The sequence below is a fragment of the Muscardinus avellanarius genome, assembly GCF_963383645.1.
Source record: "Muscardinus avellanarius genome assembly, chromosome: 2".
Classification (NCBI taxonomy): domain Eukaryota; kingdom Metazoa; phylum Chordata; class Mammalia; order Rodentia; family Gliridae; genus Muscardinus; species Muscardinus avellanarius.
The window spans coordinates 33,229,455-33,256,123 of NC_137787.1; the positions used below are offsets into that span (position 1 = coordinate 33,229,455).

General features: G+C 38.5%; 1 protein-coding gene across 4 annotated transcripts in view; it reads right to left on the reverse strand.

Moving 5' to 3' along the window:
- PARD3B (par-3 family cell polarity regulator beta) overlaps nt 1-26,669 on the reverse strand; it is a gene marked incomplete at both ends in the record, with an annotated part of 1,045,674 nt that overhangs the window by 394,816 nt on the left and 624,189 nt on the right. For all 4 annotated transcript variants that reach the window (XM_080690300.1, XM_080690301.1, XM_080690302.1 and 1 more), the window contains 3 exons: nt 4,929-5,044; nt 12,488-12,587; nt 21,789-21,921. In XM_080690300.1, coding sequence (XP_080546426.1) covers nt 4,929-5,044; nt 12,488-12,587; nt 21,789-21,921 — 349 coding nt within the window. The remainder of the gene's footprint in view (nt 1-4,928; nt 5,045-12,487; nt 12,588-21,788; nt 21,922-26,669) is intronic.

A 26,669-nucleotide genomic window follows, 5' to 3' on the forward strand; every position in this document is an offset into this window, starting at 1 on the left:
AAGAAGGCAGCTGTGTTATTCAGCTTCTGAGAGCCTCCAACTCAACACCCACACAAGCTCAATTATGAACAAATTAAAGGGATCCAGATTGAACATAGTAATTCTGGTAATTTAAATAAATAGAGGAAAGTCTACAATTAGTAGAGAAAGATTGATTTTCTGGAAAACCCAGAAGTATCTACCCATTCCCTTAAATGACACCCTAACCCCTTTTAAGCATAGTTATATACAATTATTTAAAAATGAATTTCCTTTTACTTATTATTTTAATCATTTCTGATTTGTCTTAAATGTGACCATATGTATGCCAGCAAAAATATCTATCAAATAGTGAGGCAAAATAGCTTCCAAAAAATACATATAAGGCATATATAGAAATTAATTACACTGAGTAAAAACACTCTCGGAGTTTTATACCTATGTTTTAGAGCATAGAGATAATGTTACTCATTTCTATAAGAGTTTACTATACAGATCTGTATTTAATTAAATGGATGCCCTTTCAAATACAGAGAAAATTTAGTCATTCAAAAAATTTTTAATATTGTAGAATCTATTAACTTAATTTTTTGTACTTTATTAGTAAAGATGAAAATATACATTACCACTCTCTATATATCTTTAAAATTACTTAATAAAATTTAATATCCATCCCTAACTTAGAGGAAAAAGGAACTCAGGAAAAAAAGTTTAGGAAGGTAGGGATGCCAAGAACTTATTTAACTTGATAAAGTATTTCTATCAAGAACCAATAGCAAACAATATAATTAATGGTTATACACACACACACACACACACACACACACACACATATTCTTATTTACTCCTTAAACTTTCATTAGCCGATTCTAAAGTTTACTGGAGAATAAATACATATGAAGAGCCAAAGCAATTTTCCTTTAAAGAAAAGTAAAAAATTTCTTCCTACAAAAAAACTCAGAGGAAGATTATCCTACATGTATTCAAAATACAAAGTAATAGAAGGAGAATTTAAACAGGATGATGCTAGCTCAGGACAGATGAATATATCAATAGACCAACATATCTATAGACCTACCCATTTATATGTGTATGGGAATTTAGTATTCAATAAATTTGCATTCCAAACTCATAGAAAAAGGATGGAAAAGTCAATAAATATTGTTAATAACTTGCTATTTTATGGAAAAAAATTTCCTACCTCATACACCATGAATAAACAATTATAGATTGCTTAGCAAAAAGTCTCTAGAAGAAAATAGAGGAGATAAACATAAACCAAAGTGCCAAAAGGATGAAGACATTTGACTATACGACTACAACTTTATATGGTGAAGAATACCAAAATCAAGTTGGCAAGACAAGAGATTGCAAGAAATTGTAACAGGCATACAATATTCTAGAAAATGGAAGAGAAAAAGAACTAGCAAATGGAAACACTGGCAAATATATTAAAAAGTAAACCTCTGAATAAGGAATGTAAATGGATAAAAAACCAAAACTCAAGTGTTTAATAAAACTTGAATTTCATTGAAAGGAGAAGAGATACGCAAACTGTGAATTGGGACTCATTCATGTAGCGCTATGCAACTATTACAAAGAAATACCTGTGACATAGAAATGTGCCTGGATGGAAACGCAAACAAGTGGAAAGCATTCCAGAACAGATGGAAGGAACTGTTTTTAAAGCCTTGTTTGTGTCTGATGAAGAGGGAAAGGAGGTGGTAAGGAAGAGGCTTTATAAAAAAATGACTTTGGACATGCTACCAAAAATAAGTAAATAGAACCCACTCACCTTTATAAACATTTGAATGTATGAGCAATGAGTCATTAATATGCAGGATAAAATAATAGCTTAGACTCAAACAAAAAAATAATACCAGTGGGTCCCATTAGCCTTTGAAGATTATTGCAGATTTTATTATTATTTTAATCTATTTTAATGTTTTTTTGTGGCACTGGAGATTGAACCTATGGGCATTCTACCTCTGAGCTAAACCCGTAGCCTTATTTTTTATTCTTTATTTTAAAACATGGTCTCACTTAGTTGCAGAGGCCTCACTAAGTAGCTGAGGCTGGCCACGAACCTGTGATGCTCCTGTTTCAGTCTCCCAAGTACTGGGATTACTTGTACCACCATGCATCACCATGCCTGGCTCGTAGATTTATTCTTTCTTTTTTATTTTTTTTTATTCTTTCTTTCTTTCTTTTTTTCTTTGTTTTTTGAGACAGGGTCTCACTGTTGTCTGGGCTGACCTTGAACTCAAGATCCTCCAGCCCCTGCCTTCCTAGGTAGCTGGGGTTATATGTGTGCATCACTACACCTGGCTTCTACATATTGTGTGTGTGACTAATCACAAAGGCATTCTACCTCCAAGCTACACCACAGCTCTTTTTTTTTTTTTCTAACGAAGTTGCAGAGGCTAGCCATGAACTTGTGATCCTCTATCTCAGCCTCTTTAGCATTTCTAAAACTTTAAAGATGGATCTTGATCCTGCTGAGAGTATTATTCCTATAAGCCATCATCACCAATTCTGATTAGCAAATACATTTTCATCTAGTAGCTCAGGATTGTATTTGTCAAAGTAAACTACACACTATATTCTATCCCCCTAACCAAACGGGCAAGATACTTCCAAATGTTTATGAGTGGAGTATCACCTGCATTTATCAAGTAGGAAAGTCAATTAAGCTTACTCCATTGTCTGTCTTGGAGAGAAGGGACCAGAATGGTCCTAGAATGGTCACTACCATAAAGCCTTCTGAGAGATGGTTAACTTTAAATATATATTTCCAGGAAGGAGCTAAATTTTGATGATTATTCTAAAAACATTTTTTTTCTGCAGCATGCTTTTGAGTAGGTTAGCTATATGATCCATTTTTATTTATTTATTTATTTTAAATTTTTATAAGTGGAACATATTGAAAGTGGTGTACATTTAGATTGTGCTTCATGCCCTTCCCCCTCCACTTCCCTTCCCCCCTCCCAATAGAGAGTGTCCAGGTTAACCATGTTGTATTTATGCTATTACACATATTTGTATGCAGCTCCTCCATTGAACAACCTCAGCTTTCTTCCCTCCTTTCCTTCCATTCAAGCTTTGCTGAGATTTCCCCTCCATCTTCTGGAGTCCCTCTGGTATTACCACTACTCCCTAGCTTGGGCATATTAGGGAAAACATATGTCCCTTCTCTTTCTGTGCTTGACTAATCTCACTTAACATAATGTTCTCCAGTTCCTTCCATATTCTTGCAAATGCTATTATTTTATTCTTCTTTATAGCTGAATAGAATTCCATTGTGTGTATTTCCCATAATTTTGCAATCCACTCATCTGTTGATGGAGATCTAGGTTGGTTCCATAGTTTGGCTATTACAAACTGTGCTGCTATGAACATGGGTATGCATATGTTAATGTAGTTCTCTGATTTCAATCCCTTTGGAAAGATACCCAGGAGTGGTATAGCTGGATATATGATCCATTTTAGCCAATGCTTTTAGTTTAGTACGTGTGTCCTGAAGGAAATAGCTCATAATCCGCCCAATTTTGTAAATTGAACCAACATCACCACTATTACTCTCATTTATGGATGTGTACAATAAAATGCAATGGATGACTACTATATATATTGCAAAAGTTATATATACATATATATCACACAAATGATTTCAATTTAAAAGAGAAACTTCTCAAAAAAGTTTTCAGCAATAGAAAATAAGGACATACTTTATGAACATAACATAGGTTTTCCTTTTTACATATTTGTTTATTTATTTTTCCTCTCTTAAAATGGATACTATGTTGTTATCTTTTGCAGGGACTTTTTTTTTTTTTTTTTTTTTTTGCTGCATCAGGAATGGAACCCAGGGGCATTCCACCTCTGAGCGACACTCCCAGCGCTTGTAAGGTTTTCTGTCTCTCACTATAGGTGATTAGAGCAAGTGCTTTCCAGTGATTTAGATAATTTATAGAAAATAGAATCAATTTCTCTTATCTCATAATGATTGAACCTTTTCTTGAACTCTTGTAAATGAACAACAGATAAGCACTATGTATCAGATTGTTTGGTGGAGCACATAGTTTTGATTATTCTATTTTCTTATTGCTATTAATAAAAATATAGTATAAGAGTCCTTGAGGAAAAAAAAAACATTTGTAGAGGTTTGCCTCTGAGTATTCAGCAGCAATGAATAGTGTGTTAAGAATTTATTCTATACTGTCTAAGAGCCCGTAGGAGGGAGCGTTGTATTTGGGTATCTAAGATATCTTTCAGGGTCCCATGTCCCAGCACCTGAGGAACACAGTTGCCAGGGACTCTTGGTTTGCTCTGAGAGTTCATATTCACCCAGAAATTCCTGGATATGCTCAGAACTTAATGAGGTTGTCCAGGTACTGCACTGGGTTCCTGCACACTCTCAATCTGGTGGACCCAGGGGACCCTTTTTTTCTCTAATGACACAGAATTCAGGGATGAGTATTTGAAGAGATGAATCTTCTCCATTGTGGCCTTCCCTACCCATCACATAACCAGAAGAAAAGGAGGATGGAAAAGCACCATGTAACCGATTATCTTCCCAGGCCTGCAACAGGTGTGTCCATCAGGAACGCGACGCACAGGCAGAAGCCAGAGTACAAGTTCAGAGACAGGCGAGTCAGAGATGCACGTGGCATCGGAGCCTCCAGAGGAATCACGCTTTGCTGACCCATGAAGGGAGGACAGTTCATGGACCGCTATATAAAAATAAATCCCCTCTTTCTCTTACAAAGGGATGATTGCAATTAAATGTGTGAGCAGAGAGGAAGACAGGGTGACCAGTGCCCCTTCCTCCAGGCTCCTGCAGACCTTTCCCCTGAGGTCTGAGTTGAAGAAACAAAAGCTGGACGTTTGGGAAGATAGATGGGCCGAGGCTGGAGCGCTGACCTGGACGTCACCTCCCCCTCGCTTACCAAGGTCCATGCTCTTCGAGGCTTTCAGGTTAATTGATTCAGGCTGCCTAGCCGGTGTCACGGGTCTGAAGTTGATGTGCGGATCTGGAAAATATACTGCTGAATCCACCCCTGAGCTGTGGAAAGAAGCCATATGTCATATTTAGGTGCAGAATAAAATCACAAAGAGAAGCGGTTCTCATTCTGAAAACAGCGCCTCATCTTGTTTTCAGCTCCTAGCCATGTATTTTTAACCAATTCTTGAAGCTCGGGTTTCTTTTATTGGATGTAGCAACTCTGTTTTCCTATATTTTATCATGCGTTCAACTTAAATAAAACATTCACTGGCTAATACCGAGTTTCACTCTTCACTGATTTCCGCTAATTGGGATTCTGCAGTACCATATATAACTTTAAGTGGGCAAGGGATGCCAGGGAAGCGCTGGCACCTCAAAGCGCGCCACCAGATACAGCAGCGCCCTAAAGTGGGTTAAGAGATTTCTGTGGGAAAAGCATGCTCTTCCTTTAAACACAAGTGGAAGGTTTGGCCCCTTGGAGAAGGCCATCTTGTCAAATGACTCATGTGACTAAAGTGGATGTTGAGCAGAGAGTCTGCTCATCAGTAATACCCAAAGGAAATTCCAGGAAAAGCACATGGACACTTGAGCTAAGGATGCATGAAATGCCCACGACGGGCTTCCTGGGGCTTGTGGTGCAGCTCAAAGAATTTTCTCTGCTGAATATTCGATTTATCTTTCCTTTAGGATGGAAAGGATTATATAAAGGAATTACAGATAATGCTTTATATAATAAGTTGTATATGTACACTTTCATAATTGAATTGTAGCTACTCTCTCTACTTTCTTGGTAGCTAGTCTGTTTAGAGAGTTCACGCAGAGGCTCATCTAAACAAAACTTCTAAGATAAAGTGAAAACTCAACTCAATCACCCTCAGGAAACCTAAAAGTCCTGAGGTTGGGTTTTATAAACAATTGGAATTTGGTTGTTTTCAACAACAAACTTTTTGAATGAGAATCCTAAGTTGTACAGAGGAATTTCAACTTTTTTTTTTTTTTTTTTTTTTTTTTGTGGTGGTACTGGGGGTGGAACCCAGGGGCTTTCTACTTCTGGGCTATACTCCCAGACCTATCTTATACTTTATTTGAAAACAGGGTCTCACTAAGTTGCTGAGAGCCTAAGTAGCTGAGGCTGGCTTTGAATCTGTGCGATCCTCCTGTCTCAGCCGCCCAAGCACTGGGATTACAAGTGTGCACCACCATGCCCAGCGAGGAATCTCAACTTTTAAGCTAAATGTAACAAAATAAGTTTATTTTTTTCTTGAAACTCATCAGTCGTGAATAATTAATATTCCCTGACAACAATGCTAAATTCATATGCAGTATTGCTGCATATTACTATTGCTGAATGAATAAATGAAACATCATTATTACAGTGAGTGGGCCAGTAGATTAAGGAACAGACTGCACAGTGCTCAAGAGCCAGGGTGGGAAGGAGGAGCTCCTCCCAGTTCAGATCCTGCTCTGCTACTAGCCGTGCAACCTAGAAAAGATACTGGACTTCTCTCTTCGCCAATGTAAAATGAGTATAATTTTATTCTCTAAGATTTAAGAGTAAAGAGGGTAAGAGTAAAGAGTAAGTAAAGGGTGTTTGACAGAGTAAGCATAAGCGGCTTCAGGAGCAATTAGTTAACAAACAAATAAATTTGCTTTTGCCCCCCCCCCCCATTTGATTGAGTTCCTGACCTTTTCCAGTGTATATGTTTTTTTTACCGTTTTCTTGGCAATTTTGGTTTTTGTTGTTGTTCTGGTTGGGCTCTCAGCAGGGATGCTACTCAGATTAGGGGACTTGGGAGATGTCAGGGAATGTGGCCTCAGTTTCTTTATCTATAAAATGGATAGTCATAGGATTGACTGTATAAGGTTGTTATACAAATTAAATAAAATATGTAAATCACTGAGGATAGCACATGGTGAGAGCTCACTCAATAGGAGCAATTAAAGATCATTTTGTTTAATTCTATCAATTACATTGGTATTTGATTGAGAGTTTGCAGTATTTTCCAATGAAAAATTCTCAAGAAGTTTAAATTTACTCTTTGGAATAATAAAGCTTTTTTGTGCTTTTTTTTTCCCCTCAGTGTCTAGGTACATTGACATATAAAACCATTGATATAAAAGAGTACTAGAAGTGGTACTTAGTGATAGAAAAATATGCCAATTGTAATAAAAAAATCCTTGACCCACTTAGTGTTACTGATGCTGGCGTGATCTAATGGCAACACTCTCATTATTTTAAAAAAATCTCATTTTAAAGAAGAATTCTGAGATGTTACTGTGATATGAGTCCGTCCCCCACCCCCAGTCTTGGTTTTTTGGAAGCACTTGTGTTCAAATGTGTTATTCGACCTTTATTTGCACTTAGGTTTCATCCTTTGATCTATTGTAATGATGTGGGGTTAGTGTCAGAAAGACTCATGGCCTTTATAGAATCAAAGAATTTAAGAGGTGGAAGGGATTAAAGGTTACCTCATCATTTAGATAAGAGTCTGAGGCCCAAAGAGGAAGACTGATATCCCAAGGTCATACAGGTGGCCAAGGGCAAAACCAGTCCTACCGTCAGAGGCTTTGACTAAAATGGTGGCGACCCAGAATATGAGCCATTGCCGTCCTAAATTCACAAAACCAAGCCTTTCTCTTTGAACACAGATGTGTTCACAATCTCCTATGCAGCTTGCCTTTTACCTTAGCTTTTCATTTCAGCAGAGTGGTACGTATCATGACATAAGACAACCAAATAGTTAATTAAAGCAGATGCTATGTGTGACAGTGAAGGCCTCCAGAGAATGGGTTTAGGACCAACATGAGTATTACCCTTTAAGTAGATCATGCTGCATTTAAAATGCTCTGCTTAAGGCAGCCTATGGGAACCTACCCAAATGAGGAATGTATTTGTTATCCCAATTCATTCTTAGGTTAGCTTCTAAACTAGGCAGTAATTGACATAATAAGGAAAACAACTAAAATTTTCCCCGCTTGAAAAATAATGATCCTGAAATCTATTTTATAAACAATGTGGTGATGGCACCCGACAGAACACTGAGTTAGGATCTACTCAAATAAAGTAAATTTCTTTATATACAAATATTAAGAATTAAGGATAATCAGAGAAATAAAGACTACTTTATAAATATTAATGAAACAAATTTTTATATTAGATATATGAATGTTTATCCCCATCAATTTGATCAAAATGTATACATTCCTTACCTTTATTTTGATTATGACCAAGTGTACAATTGAAACACTTTCATTAGAAGGGTACCTCTCACCATGGGACAAAATGGGAATGCAAAATAAAGCTGATGCCATATTGGCAGATACTGAAGGAGGGACGCGAGAGTAACATAAGACATTTTGGGATGAGAGCCAACGTGAGCGCACAGTGCACTGTAATAATGAGTGGAGTCTTAGATTAGTTCATGTGAAAATATTTTAGACATGTAAGCTAGACTAGTGAAATGGTTTGTAATTTTATGCTCCATATCAAAAGTGTTTAGAGTGAGAAGGCGACACAACGATTTACTATAAACTATGACATATTTTAATTTTGAAGGGAGTTAGCGCTTGCTCATGGCTGAGTGGGCTGCACGAGGGACTGTGGGATGCTGGAAGCTGACAGCAGGCCAGAGACATGTCCTAGATAAAGGCCGTGTTTTCAGCATGAACAACCAGGGAATCTATCAAATAGAAATGATACTCAATGTCAAATTATGCTGCATAATGAATAAATAAGGGTCGCGTGAAACAGATGCCAGTGTCCTGGATATGGTGACAAATAGAAATGCGAAAAACAGAAGAGCCGGCGATGGGTGCTCAAGGAGAGCTGCCTGAAATACAAGGCAGGGGAAGAAGACTTTGAGAGCCAAGCCAACAACAGTGATAACATGACTGGAATCTCTGGTGTCCACCAGTAGGTTCCAGCAATTCGTTAATATGAGTGAGAGCAACACAGGTTGTAGAGAGAGAGAATGAAAAATATAAACAGGAGGTGATAATCAAATGTTTGAACTGTTAATATTCAACTTAGTCTCTCTGCTGTTGATTTGCCTTAAACTCTCCTTATGATCTCACAGTAAAAAAATATATATATATAATTTCCATTTTATTTATTCTATTTACTTATTTTTATTTAGACATACACTTTAAACTTTTTTTCCCAATTCTCTTGGGCATAATGGAAGAAATAAATGCAGCCATTTCTTGATTTCCTTTTGGTTCAAAGTACAAGCATTAGGTTTGATCAAATTCATTTTTCCCTCCTCTTGCAATAGCCGATTTCTGCTTTACATGACTGGTTCCACAACTGAAGCACTAATTTTCCCTTTTAGAAGCCTTTCAAATTTTTTCATATATATATATATATATATATATATATATATATATATATATATATATATATTATTGGCACATTATTATAGTCTCACATCATAATGTAGATCATGTGAATTTTTTTTTTTTTTGAATGGCAGGACTTGCTCTGCTTCCAGGCTCTTTTCAAGTCCTTCTTCTGTCTCAAGCTTCACACATCCAAACCCCGCCCTGCCGGTCACCTAGGCAACACAGCAGCTTGCAAGACTGTGCAGGTCACAGGCTCTTAGGGGGCATGACAGTTTCAAGGCATAAGACTTGTTCCCTCCATCTCAAAACAGTCTGTGTTTTCCTTCCTACCCACGCTGCTTCTTCCTTCCTTTAGGCCCTCTCTTCCCTGGTCAGTCCCAGGTCTAATGGGGCTCCTTGTCTATGGTTTGCTCCATCTGCTCCACAACTGAAATAAAGACCTGGCATTGTCTTCCCTAGGCTTGACACCCTATGATGCTTCTCCACCACTCTCTAGGAAGCAAGGTGCTTCTAGAACATGGCTGACAATGCCCTGGGCTCATTGTTTCTTCCTCCAGATGCCGTAGGCTTCAGTCACATGGAACACACTGCACTCCCCTGTCCAGTCATCTGCCCCTTCTGTGTGGTGAGCTTCTTTCCATTACTCAGAAAATCCCTCACCCACCACCTCTCCTGTGAAACCTTTCTTCACCCTGCAGGCAGAGTCAGTGGCTCCTTTCTCTAGGATCACATGGCATTTGGCATATACTGCTTAGCAGGCTGTATCTTTAAGTGTGCTTAACTTCGCAAGAGGATACTTTACTTCTTGCTAGTAAGAATGTTTTCTTATCTATTCTAGTACTTTCTAGGCTCAAAGTTCCACAAATAATTTTGAATGGATGAGTGAGTGAATGAAGGACAGAGTAGAAAGAAGAATAAAGCCTGAGAACATCACAGAGGAATATGTTTGATAGAAGAGAGAACGGAAGAAATAGTGGAAACCTAGAAGAAGTCATAAAGGCAGTTGCTAATTCTCAATAATCCTATCTCCATAATGTCCCTGAACCACCCCACTCCATTGAAGGTTTCTAACCTGAGCACTTCTTCTTGTCCTTCCCAGCCCAGCTCATCAGTGCCTCTCCTTACCACGGCCCCAGCAGGCATCCAGAGTCTCTGGCTTCTACTAAATATCTCTCTCCTCCATTCACTCAACCCATCATACACATGAAAACCTGGGTTTTATCAAATCTATTGTCTGAAAACACCCAAATAATATTTTACTATCTATCAAAGAGATCTCTAGAGATCATCCTTGCATTCTGGGATTTATCAGATGAAAATCAGCCATGAAGCAGGTTGTGCTAATCAATTTTCTTTCCTACCTCCATGCTGCTCCTTCCACTCACCCTTCCCTATCTAGAATTCTCTTCCTTCCCTGGCTCACCTCATGCCTCTACCCCTACCCCTCGCCCCTGTAGTGATGGAGTAAGGTTCAGCTCTACTGCCACTTTTATCAGAGTATTTTACATGATTCCACTACCTAGAAGCATTCCCATCAGAGCATTTTGTCTGCACCTCCTGGTAAGAATCGTTTTGAACCTTGTGTGCTAGTTGTTACTTTTACTTACTAGCCTACTGGCTTCTCCAGGGCAGGGTTTCTATCTGATTCAACTTTGTATCATCTTGATGATTTTGTGCATACTCATTATACATACAGGATGAACAATGAAGGAGAATTTATAAAATTAATTAAAAATGGATTTTTTTGTGTGTGTGGTACTGGGGTTCCTGGAAGCCCTTCTACCTCCGGGCTACATCCCAGACCTATTTTATGCTTTTGTATTTTTTTTTTTTTTTTTTTTGTGTGTGTGTGTGTGTGGCACTGGGGTTCCTGGAAGCCCTTTTACCTCCGGGCTACACTTCCCAGACCTATTTTGTATTTTTTAATTTGGAAACAGGGTCCCTTAAGCCATCAAGGCTGGCTCTGAACCAGAGCGATCCTCCTGTCTCCGCCTCCCAAGTGCGGGGATTGCAAGCTTGCGCCACTACGCCCAGCTGCATTTGTATTTTTGGAAACAGGTTCTCTTAAACCAGCGCGGCTGGATTCGAACCTGCTCAATCCTCCTGTCTCTGCCTCCCAAGCGCAGGGATTACAAGCATGTGCCACCATGCCCGGCTAAAAATGGATTTTTATGTCACCATACTCATTTTGAATTCAGGATTGAGGCAGACAATGAAAATAAGTGAACAAAATTAAATATGTCTATATTTTCTTCTAAGAAAACTCCAGAGATACTGACCTACAACATTATTGTGATTATCAACCTAGTTCATAAAATTGTATTGGAGTAAGATAACTGATTTCAAAAATATAAGAATCTCAGATAGCTAAATATAGGTAAGCTTTCATCTAATAGAGTTAGCTATACTTTTGTGTTGTTGTATTTTTAGCAGATTGTATTAAAAAAGCATTGCTGCAAGAAAAATGAAGAAATTTCACAGGATTATCATGGGACACAGAATGAAAATAAAACACACAGTCTTTAACAACCATAATAAATATAGAAAATAGCAAAGAGACAATTTAATGATTTTTAAAACTCATCAGAAGAACAAGATCTATGAATTCTACTAGTCAAACAGTATGTATTCTTAGTAAATCTTCCTCTCTTCTGCTTGTGTGATTCTAAAAATTATTGATTTTTTAGTTTCTATTATAGAATGGATATAATATTGGATACTCTTTTCAATATTGTAGATTATATATGGTTTTGCTTTAATTTTTAGATTCCATTAACTTTCTTGAAACATCTATTTTTAAAATACCCTTAGGGTTTGCCAATTACAAAGGAAAAAAGAAAACCTAAGCTTTATGTTTCTTTTTCTCTACTTTTGTTTTATACCTTCACATAAAACTTTTTTTTTTTGAGCTTCACTGCTCTAGTAGAAAAAATTCAACTCTTTTCTTAAATATTTTAATAACATAAGCCAAATCTTAAGAAATCTCAGGAAACAAAATATGAACAATCTAAACTATTAGCTATGAGAAGCTTTCCCTGGAATGGAATTATAGATACTATGCGATTTCCATTCTGGCAAAGAATAGAGTTAAAAATAAGCTCACTGAGCTTTCCCAGAAAAACCATAACGGGGAACATTTATGATATATCATTTTATTGGTACCTGTGGCTATAATCTTCAAGGCCCAATTCCAGACCAGAATGTGGTAGGGGGGAAGGCGGTACTTCACTCTCGGCCCATCCGTCATTGGGAAGCAATAGGTCTATAAACAAAGAACAAATGAAGCTGTAGTAAACTGGAGGCCAAACCATCAGTGTCTGGTTTTGTTTCAGTCCATCTTGCAGATGCAATTTTAACCAACACATAAACCAGCCTTGACATAAATAAGGCCTCACCTGGAAGTCATATGAGAGCTACTGTGCCTTGTATGAGGGAAACGTGCACTAAAAATAGCCCACCCTGTGACCTGATGGCGACCTCTGGCAAATCAGGCCCACGTATCATCTTGCCTACTTTCTCCCACCTGTGAAGTGCTGACACGTACTCCTTCTTGTGATGTGGGGAAGATGAATGAAGATATATCTTTCAAACCTTAGTATTTTTTGTGAACAAGATGCTTTAATGAACACTCTAAATTAGATGATGATTTAGCCAGTTGCCTCAGTGGGGAAAATACTTCTAAAAGGCCCTTGAGATACAAAACATGTACTTATTATTTAGACACAGTAGAGATCTTTTTACAGCTGTGCCAATATTAAGACACATTTCCCACTTAATAAAAAAATATGCTTTTCCAGGTTATTCTGTACTGGAAAAATAATATGTATCCTGACTATCACTACAACCAATCTGAGTTCGTATTGTATATCAGACATTGTGCTAAATATTTTGTAAAGTATTACTTAATGCTCACAGTTTATACCTATACTAATATATGAAAAACATTATCAAGTACATTGTCCAAGAGATGATTTTTGGAGTAAGACTGAAGTGTTTCCACTCCTGTGACTACAGCTGTACAAATCTTGATGGCATACTCAACTTCTCCAAGCTTAAGATTTTCAATCTATAAACTGGTGTCATGGATATCTTCATTGGAAGAATACACATATTAAATAAGATAGCACATGTCCAAGTGGTGGCTTGTACATGCAAAGTGCTACTAAGGCCCTGTAAAAGATTAGCATCCTATAAATAGCAAATTATGTGTATCTAGTCAAGTGAGATATTTCCTAAAATATGGACACTTTCTGTCACTGTTGGATGGAATAAGAAAAATCTCTATATTCTTGAGAACTGCTGCTGGTAACAGACCTGGTTTTATTTGTCCATCTGCCAGGTATGATGGTACCTACAGATTATTCTAGAAGTTTTCAAGAGGGTGTTTTGGGATAAGATAAACATTTAAACTCCAGTGGAGTGGGTGAAGCAGATTGCTCTTTCTAATTTGGGTGGGTCTTGCCTAGTGGGCTGAAGGCCTTTTGTAGAACACAAAGGCTGTCCTTCCCTGGGAAAGAGAGACTAGCTCCCTTCTGGTCTGTTTTCAAACCAGAATATCAATCAGCTTCCTTCTGCCTTTGGACTTGAATGGACACATCTGCTCTTTCTGGGACTTAAGCCTGCCAGCCTCTGGATGGAAACCACATCATCAGCAATCCCAGGTCTCCAGTGTGCTGACTCACTCTGCAGACCTCAGTACTTGTCAGCCTCCAGGACACCTGTTCTGTTTTTCTGGAGAGCCCCAAGGGAGGCTCTCCAGACCTAGCAAGCACCTGATCCAAGCTCTGCACCAGGAACTAGTCTTGATGGAGGTGGTGGCAGTACTGTTGACAGCCCCTGGTAACTAAGGCTTGCAACAGGAGATCTGATAACCAAGTGTATCAGGAAAAGAAATGCAATGAACAAAGGTGGCTGGCATGACCCCCTGCACCTCTAGCACTCTGATCAAGTGACTTTGCAAAGAGGTGGCAGTCCATCAGCCAGCAATGTGCTCAGAAATAGAGAAGGACTATACTCTAAACAGAGACCAGGGGACACACTGTGACAACATCTTTTCTGTTGGCTTGAATCCTTTCATCCTCAATCTGAGACCATCTTCCACACTGCTGGCAAACATAGATGTGAACAGGTAATTTGCTTGCTCAAAAACTCCTAGTTGTATCCAGTTGCCTACAGAATAAAGGTCTGTGGCTCTGGCAGCCAACTTCATCTCCTCTTACACATTATTAGCCACACAAGACTACACACTCTTCCCTGACCACACTGCTTGCCGAGCATGCCTGCCCCATTCCCTTTGCTCTATAACTGCAAAACCCATCCCACCTTCTTAGAGTCTTATCCTTTCTCCAAGGTTCACCTCAAATGTCACCTTCTCTATGAAACCTTCACTGTTCCTAGGATCTGTCACTGACTTTCTAACAGTGGCAGAGAGTACTCTCTTCCTGGCCACACAGAGAGATACCACTACTCAGCGCTCTGTGTCCCTAGACTAATTCTTGGCAGTAGAAGTGAGTTGCTCCGGTGAGTGCCATCCCAAGCCCCCGTGGCTAAGAGAGGGTGTACCTTCTCTACTCTTCACCCCTGCCACCTGAAAGGAGCATCGCCTGCCACGTAGCATCTTCCCTCTGCCAACCCCTGCAAGCCTGTGATGGGAACAAGAAATGCACATTCACTGTCTTTACCTACTCACTAACATTTTAGGTTTCTCTATTACTTAATATTACACAAGGCTGTTCCTGTATAATATTTATTACATGCTTACTTTGCAGTGGGCCATTTGTTGATTTATCCAGCTATCATTTATTCATCTGCATGTCTCTTACTAGATGGTAGATAACTTCCTCTTTCTCTGCTACCTCCTCTCCCCTTCTGCAACCTCATATCCATCTATTTTGAGGGCTGTTTGCTTTTTTTTTTTACAATCATCATCTTTACTGTACTTGCATGGCCCGTCTATTTTCTTAAAGTGATGACAAGTACAGAGGTAAGTTTTATTTATATTTATTTACTTATTTATTTATTTATTTATTTATTTATTTATTTATTTATTTATTTAATTTTTGGTGGCACTAGGTTTCCTGGAAACCCTTCTACCTCCAGGCTACACTCCCAGACCTATTTTATACTTTTTAAATTTTGGAAACAGGGTCTCTTAAGCCAGCGCGGCTGGCTTCAAACCTGCGCGATCCTCCTGTTTCTGCCTCCCAAGCATGGGGATTACAAGCGTGCACCACCATGCCCGACCAGAGGTAAGTTTTATTGTATTTGTTGTTCTGTATCCCTGGTTCTGTTTTAAACAACATAGTCAGATGCTACAAGAAACTCTTCTTTTTCTTTTCTTTTTTTTTTTTTTCAGTACTAGAGATGGAACCCGGGGCATTATAACTCCAAGACGTACCATCACTCCTATTTTTGAATCTTTTTTAATTTTTGAAACAGGGTCTCACTGAATTGTGAAGGGCCTCACTAAGTAGCTGAGACTGTCTGCCAACTGAGACTGTCTGCCTCCCAAATGCTGAGATTACAAGCGTGCACCACCGTGCCAGGCCCCTCTACAAGAAACTTTTTTCTCTAAACCAAATGCTTTCATTAGGCCCTAGAGTTATTTCCTGCAAATAATATTTATAAATTTTACTGAGGGTACAAGATACACTCTTAACAATCATCAATTTCTTGATGTTAAATGGCCTTTTTAAAATTAAAATCTCTTGTTGCTTTGTGGGGTCCATGCTGCCAAGCAGATCAGAGAAGATGGGCAAAAGAAATTGTGACCAGAGACAAAGGATTGGCAAGCTACGGCCCTGCTCCAAGTCTAGCCTACCACCTAGGCTTGTAAATAAAGTTGTACTGAATACAGTAAGGATCTTTTTTTTTAAATGGCTGCTTCTGTACCACAATGGCAGAGCTGAGATCTATAATAGACCCGATGGCCCACAAAGCCTAAAATACTGACCTGCTGGCCCTTTATGGACAGAGTTTGATGCCCCCTGCATTAGTCTCTTCCTGAGGGCAATAAAACACTGCATTCATCTTTGCATTCTTGATAGCGAATACAGCAGAATGGAGGTATCCAATAAACATCAGTCAAATTGGAAATATAACTCAATTTCTGATCCCCACTGCGGAGACAGTGCCTTCCATGTTATAGAGGGGGCAGACACAGACTGTTTCTCTGGAGGCTACACATTAGGAAAAATTATTCTGTGTATTCTCAAAAGACTCCAGGGAATATGGATTTTAGTGGGATAGGGCACAGAACCAAAACAGTGCTTTGAAGTGGGGAGGAAAGGTCTAATTAATTGATGATGTTGGGCAGATTTAGGCAATTGAACTAAAAGTGCATGAGTGTGTGTGTATGGGGGGGCTAAGATGGACATGGTGGCGCATGCTTAGAATCCCAGTATGTATGAGGCTGAGGCAGAAAGATTGCAGGCTCAAGGAAAGCCTCAGCAACTTAGCAAGGTCCTCAGGTACTTACTGAGACCCTATTTTACAATAAAAAATAATCTAGGGCCGGGGGTGTAGCTCAGAAGTAGAATACCCCTGGGTTCAGTCCCTAGCTCCACAATAAATGCATGCATGCATGCATGAATGCAGAGAGGGAGCAAGAGAAGCACACGGGAGGGAAAACAACAATGTAGAGAGGTGTCAACAAAGCAGTGACAATTACCTCTGTGCTTAGGCAGCAACTGGTGAGATCCCCAGCTAGACTCCCGAGAAAACAGTGTTAAGGTGTTGGTCCACTTCATTAACATTTTGTATGCTTTTATTGGTGCGCTATAGTCTCACATAATACTATAAATCGTGTTGAAAATGACATACATGCACACGCTTTCACCCCATTAACACATTAACATTCTAACACCCAATAGGATTTTACAGAAACCTTAGGGACACAACTTCATCATCCCGTGTGTGTGTTCTGTGTGTGTGTGTGTGTGTGTGTGTGTGGTACTGGGGATTGAATTGAATTACCTCTGAGCTACACCTCCAGCCCATTTTTTTATTCTTTAGTTTGAAACAGGGTCTCGCTAAGTTGCGGAAGGCCTCACTAGGTAGCTGAGGTTGATCGCGAACCATGATCCTCCTGTGTCAACCTCCCAAGCACTGGGATCACAAGCGTGCGCCGCCACACCAGGTCCATCATCTTTACTGCTAGCTCGGAGCACCACACTGTTACACTTTGGACACTGTTAGCAATTCTCCAACACCCACGTGAAAGTTCTGGTGTCACACTGTCTAAAATGTTAGTTCTAAAAATGCCTTTTCTATGTAACAGCTTGACAGGAATAAAAAGTAAAATAAAATACCCAGAGAACTGTGGGTGGTCTGTACTATTATTACAAAAATAGATGAAACATAGACTATCAACATTGGATTTTTAAATATACAAAGAAAAGGCCAAAGAGGAAAAAAAAGTGAATGTTTTGGCTGTACCAGTTCCTCGCCTCACTAGACATTACATTTTGTCATGTTGATCTTCGTTTGCTTAAGGAAACCTTCAAAAACTGGTGGCGATGAGGCAACACTCAGGATTCACCCGTCTCAGTGGTCTCAGTGTCCTGTTACCACCTTGCAGGGTTCTGAAAACTCAGGAACTCCTGATAGTTCTCAAACTGCAACATGCTATATTACAAAGAGGCCATGACCATGATATTCTTCTACAGCACCAATTTTATTCAGTTTGTTATAATTTTTGTCTCTAAGTCAAGAGGATTATTGAAAAGTAAGAGAATTTCATCTGGCCTCTAAAATAAAATTAATTTTTTGCTTTTTTTTTTTTGTACTGGGGATGGAACCCACTGGGGAGTGTACCTCTGGGTTACACTCCCAGACCTATTTTATATTTTATTTGGAAACAGGGTCTCTTAAGCCAGCTGAGGCTGGCTTTGAACCTGCGTGATCCTCCTGTCTCAGTCTCCCAAGTGCGAGGATTACAAGCGTGAACCACCACGCCCAGCTATTTTATGCTTTCATAAGACTAATTCTTATAAACTAGTATTATATTACAGATTTATAAGACTTTTTCTCTAATTTTTTTTAAAAACAATGGTAGCCAGGCGTGGTGGCACACGCTTGTAATCCCAGCATTGGGGAGGCTGAGACCAAAGGATGCGGTTCGCAGACAGCTTCAACTACTGAATGAGGCCCTCCACAACTTAGTGAGACCCCTGTTTCAAAATAAAGAATAAATAATAGGGCAGGGGGTGTAGCTCAGAGGTTGAATGCCCCTGGCTTCCATCACCGGACCCACAAAAAATAAATAAAAATAAAAATAAACAATGGTAGGCTCACTTCTTGAAAGTGTAGGATTTTTTTTTTTTTTAATGTTAACTTGGAAAATCAAGGTGGGAAAGGAAGTGAGGGAGGCACCTCGCAGGAAGCTGATGTGCATGGTCTTCTCATTGGTATGAAAGTTGCTTTATCTGGATCTACATTTCAAGAGGAAGAGAATAGACAACATCTCCCAGTAGATATCTATGGCCATTTGTACCCATAGCATAGTCTTCCTTCAGTAGAGATACAAAGTCTGAACATTCTATTGAAGCTCCAAAGTACTTACTATATTTTGTTTTAGCATGTGCTTTGAGCATATATTATCGTTTTCTTTTGTTTTTTTCTGGGTGCATCCTTTGCATGTTAACTACTTTTATGGCTTCATTACTTTGTCCCTGGTATCTTTCTAGAAATATTATCCTATTTACTTGAGTACATCAATGTCCTCTGAAAATGTGTTGCATGTATATCACCTCAGCATTGGTATTTTATAGGTTTTGAAAATTAACCACGAAGGAGGTAATGTATCCAGGGTTTCTTTGGATGTCACTGGTGAAATTAGTAACAAAACTCTAAATTTAATTACTGGACCACATATTGCTTGAGAGTCACATGCCAATCAAATTATGTAAAGGTGAGACATTTAATACCAGTGTCAGTGTTCCTTATTCTTACATGGACAGGGTAAAAAGAGGGCTGCTCTGAGGACTAGAAAGTCTGCTGTTCTTTCCTGACTTGGTTGCTACTGAGACCTAAGATCTCAGAAGGAGATCTTGCTCTGTGGAAAAGAACTAAAATTCACTTAAGGTAACAAACACATCATTGACTATTTCTTTATCTGAATTCAAAAAGTCAGATTCTAATGGGCACTCTTAGTTTCAGGTGACAGGACTTCAATAGTTTCAAAGGACCACTGCAAGTCAGAGCTTATGCAACGGTTTAAGATATAAAGATAAGACAGAGAGGCAGGAATTGGATCCAGCAATGCCTGTATCAAATATGCAGTCTTGGGTGAATTGTTTACTTTATCTGGCCTTCTATTTCTTCATCTGTAAGACATGGATAATAATATTACCCATTTTGAGTATGCATGTAAATTGCTTAACAGTATCTAACAGAGAGTAAACACTTAATAAATGGTAACAGTTGTTGCTACCACTCTCCCTAAAATGGAGGAATGTTAAAAAATATGTCATTCGCTGGGCGCAGTGGCACACACTTGTAATCCCCGCACTTGGGAGGTGGAGACAGGAGGATCGCGCAGGTTCGAAGCCAGCCATGCTGGCTTAAGAAACCCTTGTTTCCAAATAAAAATATAAAAATAGGTCTGGGAGTGTAGCCCGGAGGTAGAAGGGCTTCCGGGAACCCCAGTACCACACACACACACACACACACAAATCTCATTCAAAACTGGGCATGGTGGCACATGCCTTTAATCCCAGTACTTGGGAGCTGAGACAGAAGGATCACAGGTTCAATGCCAGCCTCAACTACTTAGTGAGGCCCTCTGCAACTTAGTGAGACCTTGTTTCAAAATAAAGAGTTAAAAATAGGGCTGGGGGTGTACTCAGAGGCAGAATGCTCCTGGGTTCAATCCTAGGCACTACCAAAAACAATGCTATTCAGATAAAACAATTTAGTTTTAGAACAACCTCAGATGTACAAGTTTATGATGATGGAACAGTCTCTGTGTTTGGATCCTGTTCCCACATAGTTAAATTTCAGCAACATCCTAGGTGTCCAAAATATAAAATGTTGATTAGTTTATAGTGTACAGTATCTTAATATAATATTCAGTACCTTCTAGTAATAGAATACTGTGCAACTAGTAAATGTGATGATGCTATAGAAGTATAACTAATGGCATAGTAAGATGCTCACAATGGATTATAAATTAAAAAGCAATTTCTTAAACACTGCATGCAATACATTTCCTTTTAATTTCATTTTATGTATACATATTTGCAAGAAGACTCGAAAAATATACATAAAATATTATTGATTTGGATCTTTGATAGACAAAAGTATGAGTAATATTACATTTTCTTTTTATTGCATTTCTTTAAATTTTCTTCAATGAAGCCAGGCACGGTGACACTCGCTTTTAATCCTGGGAGGCTGAGACAGGAGGACTGCAGTTCGCAGCCAGCCTCAGCTACTTACTGAGGCTCTCCGCAACTTGGTGAGACCTTGTTCTAAAATAAAGAATAAAAAATAGGGCAGGGGGTGTGGCTCAGAGGTAGAATGCCCGAGGTTCAATCCTTAGTACCACAAAAAAGAAATGTACAATAAATATGCATTGTTTTTGCAATATAAAGAATGAAAGTTATTAAAGAAAGAGATACAGGGAGATAAAACAATTTTCTTGGTAACCTGAAGTATAAGTTTTGGAAAACAATAAAGAAAATCCAGGATTTTTTTGTGTGTGTGTGTGGTACTGGGGTTCCTGGAGGCCCTTCTACGTCTGGGCTACACTCCCAGACCTATTTTTACATTTTTTTAAAATTTATTTGGAAACAGGGTCTCCTAAGCCAGCGCGCGTGGCTGGCTTCAAACCTGCGCAATCCTCCTGTCTCTGCCTCCCAAGCGCAGGGATTACAAGCGTGCGCCACCATGCCTGGCTTATCAAAATCCAGGATTTTTACATCTGGGGCATTACAAGAAATGATAATGGGAAAATATGTAGCAAGACAATCACAAGAACATTTCCAGTGACATGTTATGAGCTCAGTTTATGTTTCTTAGCTATTCACCGTACTCGGCTTAGAATCAAACATATACCTCTGAGCCATGTTATGATCATCATATGGATTAATTTGAATCTATACTTTTTTGAAGTTATTGGGCAACTTCCAATATTAAAAGATCTCAGAAACAACAGCAGTCTAAACCCTCCCCACAACGGCTTGCCATCTTTTATTCTGCAGTCATGGTTTGTTTTATACATAACCCTCCATGTTTGGGGCAGCAGCACAGAAACTGTCGTTTAAACTGGAGGCCTTGCCAGGAATCTGATTCACAAGTTCTGAGTCAGCTCTTCCACCCTCCTCTCAGCACTCATGACTCTGAGTAACAAAGGCTGCACTTAGTCTAATTAACTCCTCTTGGTTCCTTTTCTTTTAAATTACAAAAGTGCTTTTGTGTTTTCTCACTCCATTTTCAGTGGGTGAAAACAGATGACTCTTACCTTTCTGTTTATCTTGTGGACCGTGAGTGGCAAAGGGATGCGATATACTACTATCATTTCGCCTGGAGGTGGGTAGAGTGTTTTGACAGTTCTCAAAGCATGGCCTGGAAAATGCTCCACACTCTGAAGGCTCCTACAGGATAAAAGTTTTTTAAAAATTACATTTTCTTTTTTTAATATGTTCCAACTTGGTCAATTGAAGCAGAGCATAAGAATGGTCGGTGTATGAATAGTCTTTCAAGAATCTCTAGCATCTAAGTCTTCTACTGTGGAAAATCAAAATGGCACTATCATTAAAATATCTGAGTATGAAATACAAAATACTGACAATGTGGTGTTAGGGATTAGGAGTGCTGATAGCCAACACAAAAGAGGATTAACTTTATTATTCTTTTCCTCCACTTACAACTGGCTTCTTTCAAATCTTGCTCCATCTGGGAGTACAGCTTGTGGCAGTGTCAATACAAGAATACAGTTCATGCCAAGGGTGTTTCTCTGCCAACCAGCTGGTTCCCTCTCTTTCTCCCTCTCCCTCTCCTCGGCTAAGTGCATTTGCTCTAGGACAAGTCAGAACCCACGCAGGCTCTGCCACTGAAATGCCAGGAGTGTTTCTCCCTGCAGACACTAGGTCTTTGGCCCAGAGCTAAAGCAAAATGCAGCAGCAAAGTCGGAGAGTGGTTCTCCTGAGGTTTCTTTCTTTTCTTCCATATTTCCCCTTCCTATCTGGATTCTGACAGTCTGTAAACAAATTCACAGTTTTCTTAAAGCTGCTGTATCAAGAATAACACCCCCGAAGCCATCTTCCACAGGTGCTGGAGAAGTAATAGGAGGCAGCCGAGCACAGAAAACTCCAGGTATTTTTTCAAGAGGCCCAAGACGCCGAGAACTGGATCTTGCTTCTGCTCGTACTATTTGTGTCTCTAACAGATGTCAAGGAAGTAAACAATTCGGAAGTCATTTCATAGCTGTTCCCTTGACCATTTGTGAGAGGAACACGTCATAAATGAGAACACAGATTTGATCTCCGCAGCTCTCTCCTTCTGGGAAAGCATTTGGCTAAAACAGTGCATTTGATTTATATTTTCCTCTTGAGTTAAAATAAATTTCAGTGTCTAGCTAAATAAAATATTTAAAACATTAAATCTTTGCATTGTTCCCAATTAGACATTTTCAGGTGCTGAAGGTCCTATAGCTTTTTGCCAAGATTTCTAACACTTCAAGGCTAAACCCTTGTAGGCTTCTATCCACTGTGGTTCACTGTGCCTCTGCACTGTTGGTCAAACCAAACCAGGGGTAGGAGGCAAGCCACTCCTGCAGGAAAGCTGAAGTCCTAGCAGCCAGCAAATTCACATCTTGCCTTGCAGTGCCTACTGTTTTCATTTAACAATAACAAGAACCAAAAAAAAAAAAAAAGATTTTTTCCTGCTTTCCCAGCCCTTTGATAAATGACACAATCAATATCCCAACAACTGATCGCTAACCAGCCTAATTAAAGTATTCAGCCTGTAAAACAGAGCGGCTGTGGGGCCCTCCATTAGTGTCCTAGCCAATAAAAAATATAATGGATTTTTAAACATATTCTGTTTCTACCAAGATGCTCTGGCAGCAGGGAGGAAAATGTTTTGGGGAAGGGAAAAACAAAACCAGGTCATAACCCATTTTTTAATACCAAGTCTCTAGACTCAAATAGAATTACAATTGAACCTTCTTCAGCTTATCCTTTGAAAAACATGCTTCTATTTAAAATGATTTTGATTCAATCAAGGCCTCATTATGTATTCTTTGTGAGGGTCTCATCAAAAATGTTTACATATCTTGTACAACTGGATAAGGTAGGAATATTCTTCCCCCATACACACAACTTTATATTTTGACTTTTCTTAAGTAGCTTCTTCAATTTTTAAAAAATATCAATATAATATTCAAGGAGTCATTTGGCATTCTTGCCAAATCTACCTAATTGTGTGGCTGAGTGTATGAGGAATGCTGAGACCTTTTCTAGGTCATGTGTGCTTTTGTATTGTACTGGAGGGCAGCTGCTGTTGCACCAGAGAATACACTGAAAACATAAGTGCACAATATTTGCTTTAACACAGTAAAACACAGATTCAGGGGATCAAATAGCTGAGATTTTTTCTTCAAATTTAATAAAGATAAGCTGTATATGAGACTGCTGTCTTTACAAGAAATAATGCTCTTTAATCTTCATGGGTACCATAGAGATTCTCAATAGCTAAGAGTTAAGTGCCTGCTCATTCCCCATGGAAAGCATGTAAATATTAGGGAAAGAAAATGGATCCTGTTTAAAATGGCCTCATAAAAATTGCTTTTTGCCCCAGTTCTTATCCTGATCAATTCCCTGGTGAACTATATTAACAAGACACTTCTAAGGATGGGCACCAAACTGAAAGTTCTGTCTTCTCATAGAATAATGTCAATCCACTCCAGACTGTGGGCACTGAGGTGCAGATATGTATAGTAAAGGAGAATGCAGAGGGTACAGTGCCCCAACTCCAGCAGCCCAAATACATCACAACTAAACAGTAGCACTTCATACATGTTACAGAAAAATGTGAAGTCAGGGAACCGGAGAGGTGAGGCATATCTAAGCCTTTTAAAACCATCTTCCGCTGGGCGTGGTGGCGCACGCTTGTAATCCCCATACTTGGGAGGCAGAAACAGGAGGCTCGCGCAGGTTCGAAGCCAGCCGCGCACACTGGCTTAAGAGACCCTGTTTCCAAATAAAAATGTAAAAATAGGTCTGGGAGTGTAGCCCGGAGATAGAAGGGCTTCCAGGAACCCCAGTACCACCAAAAAAAAAAAAAAAAAAAAAAAAAAAAAAACCCAACCAACCAACCAAACAAACAAAAACAAAAAAACAAAAAACAAAAACAAAAACATCTTCCTTCCTTCTTTCCTTTCTTCCTTCCCTTCCCTTCCCTTCCCTTTCCTTCCCTTCCTTTCCCTCCCTCCCTTCTCTCTCCTTCCTTCTTTCTTTCTTTCTTTCTTTCTTTCTTTCTTTTAATTTTTCTACCTGGATGAGCACAGTATATCTTCCAGACTTTTCTATTAGTGAGGTATCTTTGTTTAAGGAGTTCCTTAGGGGGCTCTAATCTGCAGGCACACAGACTTGGGCACACAGACTTGGCCACCCCTCGCCAACAACTGGATTCCATGAAGTCCCAGCATCCTAAAGAAGAACCCAAGGAAACATGCTGGAGCCGCCTTTCTCAGGGTAGGAAACTATAGATCAGGGCATTTTAACTCTGTACATAAGTAAAGCCCATTAGACATTCATAGAAGACCCTGCCACTTAGGCAGACGTAAACGTTGAAAATGAGCCCCTTCATTATATATAGTCACCAGTAATTGGCCAATTTACATTCATTTATTTAACATCTACAAGGTTATGCACAGAAGAATGTAAAAGGTACTCCTTACCATGAGCTGACAATATCAGAAAGGAAGATAAAGTTTATAATCTTATTACACAAGATCTACTTTCTCAGATGAAGTAGGTGTCAGATGCAATTTTTTATTAATTCAACAATATTTTTATATATCTGTTATATGCTGAGAAATGAAGGTCCATTAGTGGATAAAACAGATGACAGCATCTATCATCTACAAATACTGAGCAGTCAAATATTTTGTAGTTACATACCCAGGGAACAGCAAGCCCAGGTTTTAGCTCAAGCAATCTGAAACTTCAGAGCCTCAGGTTTTAACTCCAAGGAGCCTGATGACCACCCACTAAAGCTTAATTCAATAATATTTTCATTTTAAAAGTAATTATTAAACTAGTATTCTACATTAGTGTTTTAATAGTGCTCTATTCTCACTTTGCATATTATTGTATTACATAAATGTATTTTGGCCCTAGAGAATATGATATGATAAAGTGTGATTTGCAGGTTTTTTTTTTAACTTTCACTACTATTAACATTTTCTTTTTCTCATTTTTTCCCTAAAATTATTAGAATTTTTTTTTTTTTTTTTTTTTTTTTTTGCGGTACTAGGAATGGAACCCAGGGGCATTCTACCTCTGATCTACACTCCCAGCCCTATTTTTTATTCTTTATTTTGAAACAGGGTCTCACAGAGTTGTAAAGAGCTAAACTAAGTAACTGAAGCTGTCCACAAACCGCGATCTTCCGGTGTCAGCCTCCCAAATGCTGGGATTACAAGCGTGCGCCACCACGCCTGGCTCTATTAGAAACATTTAATGATTTTTCTCCACATGTAAGAAAAAAAATGTTTTAGGAATATTTCATATTTGTAAGTTAAGCATTTAGGGATAGTTCATGTGTGTTTTACATAATTTATGCTTATATTCCATGTATAAGTGAAAATATATCTGACATTTTAAAAAGCCATAAAGAAATTATGTTAAAAATTTTTAAAATATAAGACTTTAGTTTATGTAATGTTATAAAACAAGTAGTTTACATAACAGATCAAATTAGTTGTGTTCCATGTCTATGTCATACAGGTGGGGATTATGGAGGAGATTAAAGAGAGCTGACTGTATTATAATGATTTTTATGTTAAACAATGTACACATCTGATCAGGAACTTTCTAAAGAATGAATCTTGCTTTTACATCAATCACATAGTATATAAAGATGTTTATGAACATGTCCAGAACTCTAGGAATTTTTGGAAGAAAAGCCCTAGAAGATATAGACCTGTTATATTTGATAAATGATTTACTTTATATATATATTATTATACTCTTTAGTTATAACTAAATATATATGTAAATAATTATATTATTTATGGTTATATGTTTTGTTTTATATATTTTATAAATATATAGAGTATATATTTTTATGTTTTATTTATATATTTAGATATATACTTTCCATATGTATAAATATA